This window comes from Thermothelomyces heterothallicus, assembly GCF_042370625.1.
Source record: "Thermothelomyces heterothallicus CBS 202.75 unplaced genomic scaffold P884_scaffold_10, whole genome shotgun sequence".
NCBI classification, from domain to species: Eukaryota; Fungi; Ascomycota; class Sordariomycetes; order Sordariales; family Chaetomiaceae; genus Thermothelomyces; species Thermothelomyces heterothallicus.
The window spans coordinates 362308-379142 of record NW_027192571.1 but is presented as its reverse complement, the minus strand read 5'-3'; the positions used below and the strand labels follow the sequence as shown (position 1 = coordinate 379142).

General features: G+C 38.8%; 1 protein-coding gene across 1 annotated transcript; it reads right to left on the bottom strand.

Annotated features, from left to right (window-relative positions):
• Positions 1–237: 237 nt before the first annotated feature.
• On the bottom strand, positions 238–1287 carry P884DRAFT_284810 (uncharacterized protein; the record flags this gene model as incomplete). The annotated part of the gene is made up of 3 exons (XM_069443730.1): positions 982–1287; positions 616–818; positions 238–573 (listed from the first exon to the last, which is right to left on the bottom strand). Exons 1-3 carry the CDS (start codon positions 1208–1210, stop codon positions 238–240), a joined length of 768 nt encoding a protein of 255 aa, XP_069297817.1. The 5' UTR covers positions 1211–1287.
• Between the last annotated feature and the right edge of the window lie 15548 nt (positions 1288–16835).

Sequence of the window (16835 nt, the reverse complement as noted above, 5' to 3'; positions counted from 1 at the left end):
TATGCATGTATTTGAAACGTCTATGGTGAACATGTTTAGGATTTTTTTTTATTTTTTTTATTTTCTTATTTTTTTTTTTTTTTTGGGTCAACAAGATTACCGACCAAGACGCACCGGTCCTCTAACGCGGTGACCTGGCTGTCCAGCCACCCGTTCCTCATTGGATTGGCATCCCTCCTAGCATCTTTTTTTTTTTAATGTTCTAGAACCCACTCCCACCTTTTCAACCCACCGAATTCACTCGTACGCCTTCATCAGCAGGTTGCCCTCGACGGCGTTGGCAATCAGCTCGCCGTCGGGCCCGCCGAGGTGGGTCGAGTGCGCCCACGGCTTCGCCGCGATCTCGCGGCGGACGATGCCGGCGAAGCAGGCCTCCCAGCCGCCGCGGGGGAAGGCCCGGTGGACGTCGTCGCGCGTGGCCGCGTGCACGGCGTACGCGCGCGCGCCCACGTTGTCGTACACGGTCGCCAGCTGCAGCACCTGGCCCAGCAGCGTGATGGTGCCCGCCCGCAGGCCGACGCTGCCCAGCGCCAGGTCCTGGTGCCGGATGATGGCCTCGCACACGGCTTCGGCCTGGGCCTGGGGAGCGGGCGAGGGCGCGGGCGCGGGCGCAACGGCCTGGGAGGTGGTGCTGCTGGGCGGAGGGGAGGTGAGCAGGTTGAGCGCCGTGATGGCGCCGTGGAACTCGAACGAGAGGCGAGTCGACGTCGAGAAGGCCGGGGCGGTGCCGATGTCGTGCAGCAGGCAGGCCAGGGCCAGGGTGGAAGGGGAGAGCGCCTTGGCGTGGGAAGGGAACTGCTGGCGGAGAATGGCGGTTGCTGCAATTAAGGGAGGGTTTGTTTTCAACTGCTGTCAGTCGGGTGCCCCGTGATTATATGATTAATTATAGCTGGCTGCTGCTGCAGGAAGGGTAAGGAGAGGAGGGGGGGCGGGGGAGGCCCAAAAGAGGCTGGATATGTGTGCATATTAACAGTTAATTACCCCAGTAAAACACCCGCATAGAGTGGTTGTAGGTCTGCAGGGGGAGTTGTTCCTTGGCGTACTCCTGAACCCTGGCTACGAGGGGCTGATCGGATGGGAAGTGAATGTCCTTGACCAGCACCGGCGCGGGCTCGTGGAGGTATGGCTTGCCCTGGAAAATGGCGTCGGCGTCGAGCGGAACCGGCGTCCAGCCGTGTTCGGCAATGGGGTCGTCGATGTTCGGGGTCATGGTTACAGTCACTTGGCTGGCGCCTGGCGTTTTGGGGTTTGCGGTTTGATTATTTGGCAGGCAGGGAGACTCGGAATGCGCGGCGATGATGCGGACGATTGTGATCCAGCTGAAGAAGAAATACATCAATTTCAGGCCTTTAATATAGCTCATCGTTCCTGACTCGCAGAGAATCCATTTCGAACCATCCCACGGACGGTTCCTTGAATGACACATCACGTTCGTCATGTCGGTTACGCTTACTAAGACGTTAAGCAATACAAACATATCGTTGGTTGTGTGGTGTTACGATAGTCATGACTGCAGATATCAAGAAAAAAATAATTGCTGTTGTACCCGCCGGACATAATTAACGGCCCTCCTGACGGGTGTAGCGCCGAAGACCTTGAAAGAGCTCTTTTCTGTTGTTGCGATAGTCGCCACTGCTACGAGGAAAGCTGCCGGTGACCAGATCCATACATGCGGCAAACGAGGGGTCAATCAGCTGAACGGGGCACAGAGCCAGAAGTTCGTTAAGCAGGCACACTAGCAATCCTGGGAAACCTTCGGTAGCTCGTAAAGTATAATTTACATACCAAATTAACAACGCATCCCATAGACGGAAGGAAGAGTTTGACAGTTATGTAAGTTCCATTTCCTTGCTACAACGACCGCATGCATTAAGGTAGGGGGGTGTCAGAAGCTATAGAGCTTCTGAGAGTATTAGCCACATACATGCCACAGCTATATAAGGCTGTTCAACGTATTGGCCAGTTCCTTTGTCTATAAATATCAGTCGTTTTGTCTCCTTTATAGATAGTTTAACAAGGCACTCTTTCCTTTATATAGCCACCTACTATAGATACTACTTTCAATGCTCCTAGAAGCTCATCATTACGTTCGGCAGTTATAAGCCTAGCGCCTTAACTACTCCTCTATTAACGTATCTTTAATATTAGTAGTAGCTTCTTCTATTATAAACTCTTTTACCCTACTTCTATACGTATTTGACAATATATCTATCTACTATATCCGAGATCCTAGTCAAGACTTCTATATACCTTACTAAGCCTAGTTCTTAGAACTTATAGTATATCAAACTATAGTTATAGGCTAAATTTGCTAATATATAGGGATTTATCAACCCTAATAGCGACTATAAGCTAGATCTAGAAGTTCTAGAGTGCCTAACCTATAAGTAAGCTAGGAATAATCTTATCTAGGTATTATAGGAGTAACTCTAAGGAGGAGGATTATTACCCTTAATATCTAGCAATCTATCACAGGCCTAGGCTCCACCTAGGCTAATCAATAATAGGCTATACCCGGTTTCGGACTAGACCTATATACGTTCGTAGGGCGTTCGTAGGGCACGCGCTTAGGACCCGGTTAGGCTCCAACCTGACACCTAACCGGACCCTAACCAGAGTATACACGTACCCCCTATATTAGGAAACGGAACCCCTTTCGGCACCTATACTTACTTTCTCCTCTTTCTTCTCTTAAGGTAGTTAAATAAAATATTATATACTTATCTATAGTTACTATAAGGCTAGTATATTATATTTTAACTACCTTCTTTTTAATAGTAACCCTCCTAAGCGAACGACTAGTAACTTAGTTATAGTAGAATCTAGGATATATATGTCTTTAAGCCTAGCAGAGTTATAAGAACTCGTCTACTCCCTCTAAGCGGTAGTAGTATAGTAGAATACTATAATCGACTCCTTCTAGGCGTCCTAGACTTAACCTATACTAACCCCTAACTTAGTTAGGATGTCCCTAGAGAGATAATAGCCTTAAAGGAAACGCCTCTTAACTAGGGAACCTTTTGACAGTAAGAAGGAACTTTTTATAGTATAGAAAAGTATAATAGAATATATCCTTATAGTAGATAAAGACTTTATTAGCTCTAACTATAACTAGTAGGTTTTTATCTAGGGAAACCTAATATAATAGGTTTAGACCTAGGTTATAGTATATTATAAATCTATAGGCCCGAAGATTAGATATAACCTAGCTTAGTTTCTCTAATACTTTAAGAGTATCTTTTCTAACCCTTATAAGAAGATAATAGCCCTATTAGAGCTTAAGTTCTTATAATAGAGAGATAATAAGCCGTTCTCTACCTTTATTATCTAGTTTAAGGTAAAACTCTCGAAGGTAGGTGGTCTCCTTTAGAATGACGAGATATGCCTAATTAAACTATAATAATACCTCTCTCCGAGACTTAAGTATATAGCTATTAGATAGGGAATTCCCTAGGACAATTATATAGTAGTAATAGAGAGATACCGTGAAATTACGATAGACCTTAAGGCTCTCTACTTAGATAATAGACACTAGTAGATATAAAGATAATAGGTAACCTCCGAGCTATAGAGAGAGAAGGATATTAATAGGGATATACCAATAACGGGTATCAACTTAACACGAACTAACCTATAGAAGAAGAGTCATAGCAAGGACTAGCTAAAGGGATATAGAGGAGACGCCTCGAGGGCGAAATAGGTTAGCTAGGAGGTATATATAGTATAATAGGTAGCTAGAGTATATATCTAGTATAGATAGAAGGGTCACTTTATTACTAAGTATAAATACGCTCCTACTAGAAGACTAATATAGTAGAACTAGCTAAGGGCTAATATTTATACCTTAGAGGCTAAGGAAGAGAGAAAGGATAGCGATTAGTCTAATAAGGAAGATAGGAAATAGGGAAAAGAATAGCCCCTAAGCAAAGTCTCGTAAGGGGGCTAGAAGACTATAACTACTAGGAAAGCAAGTTTATAGAGATTAGTAGGAGAATAGATAGACCCCCTTTTCTTATTTTAGTCTTTCTTAACTCTACTAGCTTTATAAATGCTTAAATAGATAGTAGATATTCTAGCTATAGTATTATTAGTAAAAGGATATATTAGAAGCTTAGACTTAAGTAAATTGGTTTACTAACCCCTTATACCTTTAGTATTATAATAGGGGTATATCCTAATTAGAAGATTACCTAAATAGTCTATATTATAATAGATATCGATAGATAGGAGAGTTAGGCTATATTCTATATAGTCTTTAGACTAGTATAAGATATTATATTAGGCCTTCTATAGATAGAATATTAGAAGGTCAAACTAGATATAAGTACTAGCGTCCTAGAGATTAGGGTATAACTAGGATTATTTGTCTAGGAAGTCTCCTTATAGACTAAAAAGATAGGAATCTCCTAAATTATAGGCACGGTTTTTGTAGGTTTAGTTCGGAGAGCATAGAAAAGGAAGACTTTCGATACCTTCCTAGTCATAAGTATCTAGGAAATGATAACTATCTTAGAATCGAGGTATAAACTCGACAGGGGTATAAGAGAAAAGGGGAGTAGCCGCTTAGAACTAGAGGCAACTCTACTAGAGGAGCTTCGTAACTTTACTAACCTCTTTGACAAGGAGAAGGCTAGTAGGTTACCTCCTTACTATAGCGTTACTAACCACTATATCAAGTTAAAAGAAGGTCCTGATAGGAAGATTCCCGAACTCCCTTAGAGGCCCCTCTATAATATGCTATAAGATTACCTATTAGAGGTCCAGAAACAGGTTATTAACCTATTAGATAAGGGATAGATTCGGGCGAGTTCCTCTTTAGCCGTTACTCCTATCCTTTTAGTAAAGAAGGTAGATAGGGGATAGAGATTCTATATAGACTACTAGGCCCTAAATAAGATTATAAAGTAGGATTAATACCTACTTCTATTAATCAAGGAGACTCTCTGCTCCTTAGCTAGGGCTTAGTAGTTTACAAAGCTCGATATTAAGGTAGCCTTCTACCGTATCTAGATTGTAGAGGGAGATAAGTATTTAATAATATTTCGAATCTAGTTTAGACTCTTTAAGTAGCTAGTCTACCCCTTTAGATTAATAGGTATACCTATAACTTTCTAGCGATATATTAATAATGCCCTTAGCCTAACACTTAGAGACTTTATAATAGTATACCTTAATAATATCTTAATATATATAGTAGGTAGTAGAAAGGACTATATAAAATAAGTTAGGGAAGTTCTCTAGAGATTATAAGTAATAGGGTTAACTCTTAACCTTAAGAAATATACGTTTGCTATAAAAGAAGTCAAATACCTTAGCTATATTATTAAGGCTAGTGCCTAAGTCCGTCCTAACCCTGAGAAGCTTATTACTATCCGTGATTAGGAGGTACCACGGAAAGTTCAAGGAGTATAGAGTTTCTTAGGGTTTGCTAACTTCTACCACGACTTTATCCCTAACTTCTCCGAGATAACCGCCCCCCTAATATAGTTAACCTATAAGAATACCCCGTTTTGGTAGGGAAAAGAGGAACAAGAGGCCTTCGAAGCCCTTAAGACGGCCTTTATCTTAGAGCTAATCCTAGTATAATAGGACCCCGAGAGGGAGATAGTTCTCGAGGTAGACTATTCTAGGACGGCCCTTGGTAGATACCTTTCTTAATAGGGAGAAGATAGGGTTCTATATCCTATAGCCTATTATTCTACGAAGTTAACCCTAGCTAAAAGGAATTATACGATCTATAACAAGGAATTACTTATAATTATCTCCTACTTAAAGGCTTAGTCGGCAGAGCTTCGTAATGTCGTAGCCCCTTTCTAAATCCTAACTAATTATAAGAACCTCGAATATTTTACCTAGCCTTATCTAATTAGTAAACGATAAGCTCGATAGGCTAAGATACTCTCTTACTTTAACTTTAAGCTCTAATATTATCCTAGATTATAGGTATCTTGTCCTAACGCCCTGTCCTATCGTAAATAAGACTTCCCTAAAGACTTATAATATATTATATAACTTCTTCCTATTATCTAGCTAGATACCTCTACTATCTTAGAGTCATTAGAAGTATCTAACCTACCTAAGAGGAGTAGTATTTTTATAGATAATTTACTTATGGCCCTTTAGGATAAGGGAGTCCTTAAGGACAAATACTATATATACTGACTCTAGGCTATCTAAGAGGGGGCCTAGAAATTCCCTAGGGAGGTAAATACGATATAAACCTAGATTATAGACTATTCTCTAAGTATATAAGGCGCTCTTCAATTTCAAGGGAGACTTTAGCTCCCTATATAGGAACCCCTTATTATTACTATCCTCTAATATATTTATAACTCTCCTATATTAGGTTACCTAGGGAGGAATAGGTTATTTAAGATACTTTAATAGGACTATTATTAGGACCTTATATCTTCTAATACAAAGCGGTTTACAAGGAATTATTATATATATTAGAGGGCTAAGGTATTATAATAACTATAATAAAGACTCCTCTAACCCCTATCTATTACCGATCGCTTCTAGAAGCAGATTTCTATTAACTTTATAGTTAACCTCCTAGCGTAAGAGAAGAACTTACCCTATTACCTTATAGTGATCACCAATCGGCTGTCGAAATACATCTAACTTAAGGCTATATCTTCGATAGGGGCCGAAGCGTATACGCTCTAGTTCTAGGATATATAGTAGCGGTTTTATAGGTTTCTAATATAGATTATTACTAACTACGGCTCGGACTAGCTTAACCAATTCTAGACTTCTCTCTATAAGATCGTCGGGATCGAATAGTTATTATTAATAGCCTATTACCCCTAAATAGATGGAGGTATAGAATGTATAAACTAGGAGGTATAGACTATCCTATAGACTATCATTTCCTTTGCCTAGTATGACTAGCCCAAACATCTTCCGGTATACTAGCTTGTAATTAATAACTATAACTTAACGGTAACCGGAACAAGTATAAGTTACCTCCTCTATAGCTATAATATAAGTCTTATCTAGTTTGCTAACCTCCTAGATACTCCTATATTAACCCTATAGGGGAGGGCTATTAACTTCCTACACTACCTAAAAGAAGGCGTAGAGTAGACCTAGGCTACTATCGTATATATATAGTAGCGCTAGCAAGAGAACGCTAATCGATCTCGATATCTGGCTAAAAGGTTTAAGGTAGGGGATAAAGTATAGCTATCCTTATATAATATTAAAACTAACTACCTAAGCCGGAAACTTGACTAGGTTAACGCTAAATATAGGGTAGTAGTAGTACCAATACCGCTAACTATTACTTTAGATATTCCCTAGGGCCTATACCCTACCTTCTACGTTAACCTAGTTAAGCGTACTATATCTAACCTGCTCCCGTTATAATATATATTAGATACCTACCCTAGCCTAATATTAGAACTCTTATAAGATAGACTACTATAAGAAGAATACGAGGTAGAAGCGATCCTTATAGCTAGGAACGTAAGGAGGAGAGGGAACCGCTATAATATACTAGTAAAGTAGAAAGGATATAATACCCTAACTTAGGAACCACTAGAAAACTTAGAGAATACCAAGGCGCTTAATGCTTTCGAATAGGAATAGGGGGATATATATCTAAATAACGGGCCGGTTATAAAGAGAAAATGTAGAAGAATATATAAGCGAATAATCTAAAATTTCCGTATATATAGGCAAACCTAGGGCAGATAGGCAATAGCCACGTTACAGACATACTAACCAAGCTAACTATAAAACAAATATATATAATAATAACTCGCTATATACTCACTCCTTATCCTCCCCTAAATACTTAACCTCCTCCTTCTCCTCTACTATATCTTTAGGAGCTATAAAGGTAGGCTCCTTATAGTTATAGACCAGGTACAGTATATACTCGGTCAGAGAGCTAGAACGTCAGGCATAGGTATAGTTAAAGTCAATAGGGACAGGTACAGGGTACGCGGTAGCAGCGTAGTAGGCCTAGGATATAGGCAAAGGTATACCTAAGATATAGGTAACAAAGGTAGCGTTAGTATCGACTAAAGTCAATATATTCTTATTTATATATTATATCTAGTATAATATATTGTCATTTTACGCCATAGCGTAATATATAAGCTACCTAGTAGCTTATAGGGCAAGGGCGGGGTCGGAAGCAATAGGGAGGGCATTACCATAGTAAGAGGGGGTATAGGGGAGTGTAACTATAGCACGGTCGTCATTATAGTAATAGGAGTTAACGGCCTAAGCAGGGGAGAAGGCAAGCTAGGCAGGGGAATAGTTAGCCTATATAGCCTCTATAATTATAGTAAAGGAACGTACTAGGGCAATAAATATAGGTATAAAGACTACCTTATATATACTATAGTTTATAGTCTTTAGCCAAGGGGGAGTCTCTAGGGCTATACCCTTATTATAATAGTATATAATCTTATAGATACCTATATATAAACACAGATTATTTACCTATAATTATAGGTCCTAAACGTAAGGATTATAGGCAGAACGGTATATTATATAGGATATACTATAACCAGGGATATATATAACATTATTACTACTTAAAATATAGTAAATATAATTAAGACAATACTATATCTTCTTAGGTAGGAGTTTAAACTCCTTATTAGAGGAGTCACCCTCGATAGTAAACCTACTAAGGGAAATGTTTTAGTTCTTACGTTAAAAGTAGGCGGTCAATAGGGACCTAGTATATATATATAGTAGCTACGGTTAGGAAAACAAAAGGGAAAACTTACATTACAATCTTTATTCTCGTCGCTACCGGGATAGTAGCCACTACTACTACCACCAAGCAAGCCGACTACGGCAAACATTCTAAATAAAAAAAAAAAATCTTAGAGACACGATATAGGTATAAGTAACAGGATAATACATAGGTAGGCATAGGCAGAGGGGGAATTCGTAGGTTATAAAAAGAGAGGAAGTAGGAGTCGGAGGGAGGGAGAGGAGGAATTTATATACTATAACGAACCCAACTTAGACTTCTTCTAAAAGGGTTCAGACGAAGGTAAGTGACGCGGGACAAGTGTACAGGTCGTCTAAGGGATTCGGTGAAGCCAAAGGGTTTATAATAACAGAGTTATCTCTCACAGTAGTACGATACTTGTTAGGAGTACTATAATTATAAGTTGCTATCACTAGTAAACTCTAGAGTCTACTAGAACGAGTGACTAGCTATCTAATATACTTGTCTAGTTCCCTTGTTCCTAGGTGTCCCCCCCTTAGGTTCCGATTGTATGATCGCTACTACGATCCTTCGATTATTGTTCGGGTGCTTGCCTTGATCGAAGTACGATCATTACGATCACTTTCTGATTGGTCCTTAGTTCTTATAGTTCCTGATTGGTTCCATATGCCTTGTCGGGTCGCCTTATATGGCCATATCGTAATACGATGCCCCTCCCCTAGGTCTTTCGTCCTCGAAAGACTTAGGTCTATTTTATATAATGCTAATACCCCCCCTTGCTTGTATATAGTCGTGTTCCTTAGTCCCCCTCCTCTCCTTCTTCTATAATGTCGCCAAGATAACTAATCGTATAAGAAAGAAGTCGAAGTCTAAGCCTGCTACGTCGACTCTTTATGCTAACCATCTCCTAGCCGCGATTCTTTCCTTAGATAATCTTTTGACGATATATCCTTATACGCTATACGAGTCTAAAGGCCTTAGTTTGTACAAGGTTTTGAAAAGCGATTCTTCTTAATATATAGAGTACGTTTGTAATAAGCGTTCGAATTATAACGTTCTTAGCGTTTCTCCTACTTAGCTTCGGTCTATTATGGCTTAGCATCAAAAACTTGAAGATAAGCTTATAGCTGCTAAGGAGCGGGTCCTTTGTCTTTAGAAATAGAAACGAATGTAGTTTAAGAAGATGATAAGGGCTATTACTTAGGGTATCGATAGTATAGAGGAGTTAGAGCGAGTAGAACGTAAGAAGGCCAAAGTGGTGGCGGTAGTAAAGGCTTCTAGGGTTACTATGTCTTCTTTAACCCTATCTCGCTTGTCTACCGATTTCGGATAGCTTTAGGATTCTATATATCCTAAAGTTCCTTTAGATCTATCCTTACTAGCCGATTTTAGGTTAGTTTCGGGTCCGTCGCTTTTAGTTAGTTAGGGTTCCTCTAGTAGAACTACTAAAGTTTCTTAGGGTAATTTAGGTTCTTAACTAGTTCCTATAAGTTGTCTTCTAGTCTAAAATTAAGCCATTTAACTAGATACTATAGTTCCCTATTAATAATATATAAATCTAGAATTTCTTTAACGTCCTATTCTTCCTTCTTATCTTCCGCTTCGATATTCGTGGCGATTTTAACGTTCTTTAGCGCTAGTTCTAAAAGTAAAATGTGAAAAACATCTGTCTGTAATTATATAGATAACGGTAACGATAGTCGGTAGTTAGATGTCAAAATTCGTTCTTTGATAACGAAAGGTCTAACCTTTTTAAAGTCTAGCTTTATACTTAGTCATTTGGTTCGTAAGTTTTATACGATTAGGTAGACTTTGTCTCCCCTCTCTAGGTAAGGTCCCTCGAGCCTGTATTTGTTATAGTGGTTCTTTATTCTAGTTTTAACAAACTCGAGTTCCTTTTTAAGTTTCTTATATAGTATATATATCTATTCTACTTTGACTGCCGCTCTTGGCACTGTAACCTCTAGTCCTTACCTTAAGTCTGCTTCGTATCCGTAGTTTGCAAAGAATGGTATAACTTTGGTTGTTTCTGTTAGCGTCGTGTTATAGGCGAGTTATACTATTAGTAATAGTATAACCTAGTCGTCTTATTAGTAGTTGATGTAAGAGCGGAGGTATTGCTTAATAACCTAGTTTAGTCGCTCCGTTTATCTGTCGGTTTGTAGGTAATATGCCGTCGATAGCTTGCTATTAACGCCTAATCGTTATATTAACGCTTGCCAGAACTTCGATACGAACTTAGTATCTCTATTGGTAATCCATTCTTGTAGCTAAGTATATACTAATATAACTTGCCGATAGATTATATCTACTAGCTATTTAGCTATCTAGGACTCCTTGTAGGGAAAGAAGTATACCTATTTAGTCAGGCGATCTACTATAATAAGAATACTATTATAGATTACTCCTATAGCCGTGTCCTTAGATTCTAGCAGCTTCGTAATAAAGTCTATCGTAACTAAACTCTATAGTTTGTTAGCTATTAGTAGTGGCTAAAGTAGCCTATACAGCTTGTATCGTGCTATCTTGCTTTGATTATAGATATTATAGCTCTATACAACTTCCTTAACTCGTGCCGTTAGCTATAGGAAGTCGTAGTGTTTCTTGACTTGTGCGATAGTCTTCGTAACTCCTTTATATCCTCCGAGTTTCGACTTATAAAGTTCTTAAATCATCTATAGCTATTAGTCTTTATTATAGATATATACTTTGCCTTGGTACCAGAGTTTCCTATCTTTTTCTTCTACTCCGTTAGGTACCACTAGTCCGGGTACTGCTTAATACTATGCCTCGTTAATCCTTTCTTCTCGAAAGATTACATAGTATTCTAGGAACGAATCGAGTAGATTATCTTCTATAGGTATCTACATTTCGTAATGTAGCGTTCCATCTATTCGTTCCTTAAACAACGGTAGCGTTATTTCTGTTCGTCCTTCCATATGATCCGTTTATCGGCTTAAAGCGTCTGCTTGTACGTTCTCTTTGCCTTTCTTGTAGCAGATCTTAAAGTTAAATTCCGCGAGGAATTCTGCCTATCGTATTTGTCGTCTATTAAGCTCTTTCATCGTCGTGAAGTACCATAAATTCTTGTAATCCATATATACTTATACTAGTTTGATCGTGCTACTAAGGTATAGTCACTATTCCTTAAAAGCTTTGACAATTATAAGTAGTTCCTTATCGTAGATTAGATAGTTAAGACGTAGTCCGTCAAGCTTCTTTGAAAAGAAGGCTATAGGATATAGCTTCCCTTACTTATCTTGTTATCCTAATTGTCCTCCGATGGTATAGTCTGAAGCGTCCGTTTCCACCTTGAATAGCTTCTTAGGGTCTAGTAGTACTAGTACTAGATCCTTGGTAATAGCGTCGCGAATCTACGTAAATGCTTACTCGTGTTACTCTTCCTATTAGAACTTAGCGTTCTTCTTGGTAAGCTTGTATAATAGTCGTACAATCGCTCTAAAGTTCCTAATAAACATCCGGTAGAAGTTTATAAACCTGATGAAACTTCGTACTTCTGTGACTAACGTTAGTCATAGCTAATTCTTGATAACTTTAACCTTTAAAGGTTCTATCCGAATTTGTCCTAGGGATATCTTGTATCCTAAAAATACCGTCTTCCTAACGTGGAATTCGCTCTTTTCCTTATTAACTAATAGCTTATATATATATAATATATCTAGTACTACTCTTATATACTTCCGGTGTTTGTCTATTGTCTTAGAGAAGATAAGTATATTATTAAGATAATATACTATAAATTTGTCGAGAAAGGGGCAGATAGCTTAATCAATCAGGGCTTAGAACGTTATTAGCGCGTTTATAAGTCTGAATAGTATGACGAGGTACTTGTAGTAGCTATAGGGTATCCTAAAGGCCGTTTTCCACTCATCGCCTTCTTTGATCTATATATAGTTATAGGCTAATGGTAAGTCAAGATATATAAAATATTAGGCTCCTACTAACTGATCTTAGAGCTATAAGATTAGCGGTAATAGGTATCGATTCTTCACGGTCTATTCGTTAAGTTACTGATAGTCGATATATAACCATAGCTTTCCATCTTTCTTAGGTATAAATAGGATTAGGTAGCCTATTGGTGATATCGATAGGCAGATATATCCTCTTCGAAGGTTCTCCTCTAAATATCGCTTGAGTTCTTCGTTCTACGTCTAGCTCGTATAGTAAATTTTAAAGAACTTTAGTTATACTCCTTCCTTAAGCTTAATCTCGTAATCCTATAGGCCGTGTTCTAGTAATCCTTCTAGATGCTTTAGTTCGAATGCTAGGTATCCCTCGTACTCCCTTGGTACTTCCCTAGTCTTGTCTTGTCTCTCGGTTTTCTAATAGTATATAAACTTGGTTCTGTCTATAGCGATACCAGCGATTTCTCCTAGTTTAACCTACTACTCTAGTTATAGTGTTCTACATTCATTAATGGAGAGAATAGCTATCGGCGGTTTAGCTTGTTCCTCCTATCGTAACGTTAATATCATTATGCCGCTTCTTCTAGAGTCTGTAGTAGTCTGTCTGCTACTGCCTATCTCTTATAGTAGATCCGTAGGATATACCTTCCCTTGAGCATCGTCTATTCGCGATCCTTATACGCTCCTTATCTCGATAGTTGAATATGACTCCGTTCGGGGTTATAGGTGGCTACTATTCTTCTAGCTAATGTCTAGGTCGTAGTCTTTGTGCTATGGTAGTCCTAGTATCATGTCTTTGTCGTCGCCTATATCTATAATACTAAATACGATTACTATAGTCTTCCCTACTATAGTGATGTCGATCGGTTTAGTCTCCCTATATACCTATTATATTGGGAATGGCCCTTTGACTATACCATGCCTCTATTTCATTCTCTAGGGTATCTGTAGCTGATTTACAAGCGTTGGCGAAATCAGGTTTATCTCTGCTTTACTATCTACTAGTACAAGCATTTTATACTACTTCTATTATGCCGTTATCTATAGTCGCTTATCTTGCTATCGTCATCTAAAGATTACGGCGATTTCCTATATTTCTACTAGGAGGTCTCGATATAGTGGTCTCTTACGCTAGTTCCTCCTATATTACGCTACTACTTGCCGCTATATAGGCGTTAACGGTTTTCGGGCCCCTTGAAGGGCCCTAACCTATTTCCTAGGTTAGTGTTAATCTCTTCGATTATTTAGCTAATAGCAGCTTTGTCAATCGTACTTATTTCCGCGAGCTATTAAGTACTTATAGCTTCCTACTATTAGGTTCGTTCTACTTTCTATTATATACGCTATAGCTTTATCTAAAGCTCCCAAATTCGCAATTTCTTTTCGTCCTTGTAATAAAGACAATCGTTGCTCTAGTATAAGTTGTTACGATTTAACCGTATAAGGCGACCTAACAAGGTATATAGAACCAATTAGGAACTATAAGACCTAAGGACCAATTAGAAAGTGATTATAGTGATCGTACTTCGATCAAGGCGAGCACCCGAACAATGATCGAAGGATCGTAGCAGCGATTACATGATCGGAATCTAAGGGGGGAACACTTAGGAATAAGGGAACTAGACAAGTATATTAGATAGCTAGTCACTCGTTCTAGTGGACTCTAGGAGTTTACTAGTAATAGCAACTTATATCATAGTACTCCTAATAGCATCGTACTACTATAAAGAGACAACTCTGTTGTTATAAACTCTTTAGCTTTACCAAATCCCTTAGACGACTTGTATACTTGTCCTATATTACTTACCTTTGTCTGAACCCTTTTAGAAGAAGTCTAAGTTAGGTTCGTTATATAAGTCCTATATATCTCGTCCTATTCTATAGTGCCTAGGCTAGGCTTGTCTTAGAACTACCGTAATGCCTTCTAGACTCTAGGTTTCGATCTTCTAGAGTAATTTAGCCGCTCTGCTTCTATTACGGAAATATATATACAGATGCCGCCTAGGCCACCGGCACAGATAGGCTAATCAAGCCGAAAGGATAGGAAGAACCAATTATAACGTAAGGAGCACTATAAGCCCCACCGTACACTGGTTTACGATCACCAAGATCAGCGTAAAGTCACTAATCACGATAAGCGGCTCACCAGGATCACTAACCAAGGACTAATCAAGGTGATCCGGGAAGGTTATATATATATATATAGATAGTCACTCGTTCTAGTAGACTCTAGAGTTCACTAGTAATAGTAACTCTCCTTTATAATTATAGTACCCCTAATAGCATCACACTACTATAAGAGATAACTCTATTATTATAAACCCTTTAGCTTCACCAAATCCCTTAGACAACCTATATACTCGTCCCATACCACTTACCTTCGTCTAAACCCTTTTAGAAGAAGTCTAAGTTAGGTTCGTCACACATTACTATCACTCCCTTTGTTCTATTATGGTTTAGAACGGAGGTAACTTCGACCTCGACATCGATATAGCTACTAACGTTACGGCTGAACAGCTACTTGCCTAGCTTAGTCAACTCTAGCAGCGAATCTAGGAGTTAGACTAGAGAGACAAGGCTACTTAAGCTCGAATCAAGGAACTCGAGAATAGCGAAAAGCACTCGTAGAAACTAGTCAACAAGGCCTACGCCAAAATCAAGGCGCTCGAGACTACCAAAGCAAGCCGTATCAAGATCGAACCACCTAGTAAATATAGAGGAACCAAGGAGGATCTTATAAGGTTTTTGACAAACCTCCGATCTTACTTCCGGCTTAATGACGACAAGTTTCCAGACGATAAAGCTAAAGTCCTCTATATAGCTACGAGACTAGAGGGTAAGGTACTTAGATGGTTTAAACCTATATAGAACGACTACCTTATTAAGGAAGACAAGGATGACTAAGACGCCTTTATATAGGTAGTCTTCCGATCCTACGACCGTTTCGAAGAAGAGCTTTGGAAGGTCTTTGGTGATAAAGACGAGAAGATTTACGCGTAAGAAAGGCTCGCTAATCTCCGATAGACCAAGTTAGTAGCCTCCTATACCGTATAGTTTAGACAGGACATACTCAAGTCTTAGCTTAATAACAAGGCGTTAATATAACTATTTTATAATAACTTAAAGGAAAAGGTTAAAGACAAGCTATATAAGTACGACCGGCCTGAAATACTAGACAAATATATTATATAGGCCATTAGAATCGATAATCGGCTCTATATACGGGAATAGTAGAAACGAGGTCAAATAAATGGAACTATAATTAAGGCTAATAATAAGAAAAAGCAAGCATACGTTAGTACCTTATATAGGACGTATCCTAGAGCTATAGATATAGATATAGCATAGAAGTAGGATAAGAAGAAGATAGCTAAAGACAAGTCTAATGCTATCTACTATAACTATAGAAAGAAAGGACACTATAAGCGAGAATATCAAAGCCCGAAGAAAGATTAGAAACCAATCCTAGGAAAGGAAACTACGGTCATCAATAAAACCAAAGACATCGTCAAAGTAGCAGTCACGAGCTACAAAGACAGGGATAGTAATATAGATAGTCTCAAATATAATAACAATAGCAAAGACAAACAGACGCCGTACTCCGAACTAGTTACTATAGACCCTAAGATAGGCATTGCCAAATAGGATATAGCAGGGGAGTATATACTACCAATTTCGATTCTCCTAGCCTTAAGGCAGTAGGGTTTTATGGTTATATAGAGACAGGATAGATCGTAGACAACCGACACCTAAGGAGTTAACCAACCTAGACTAAACATCTTATTCCTTTAGGAACGGATCAAATAGTACTATAATGAAGTCTTCTGGCTCAATATAGAGTTACGCGAACGAGATGGACGCCTGACTCGACTTACCTAGTAGAGCGACAAGATGAGGGACGAAATAAGGGAACTCTAACGTATCGTAGAAACTATCAAAGGGGAATAGCCTATGACGTACGATAGACTTGATAGTTATATCGCGTACTTTGACGATTAGTAACTTAGCTATGATATATAGAACCTAGAGTACTAGTTTATATATATAAACCGTAGAAAAGATAAATATATATAGGAAAGCTACTAGAATAAACATTCCTACCTTAGCATTAGGGTACCTACGGTTTATATATAATAGGAAGGATTTGGAAAAGAATTCTAATATCTTCTAGGCAACACTATACAACTATACCCTTAATATAAGGTATA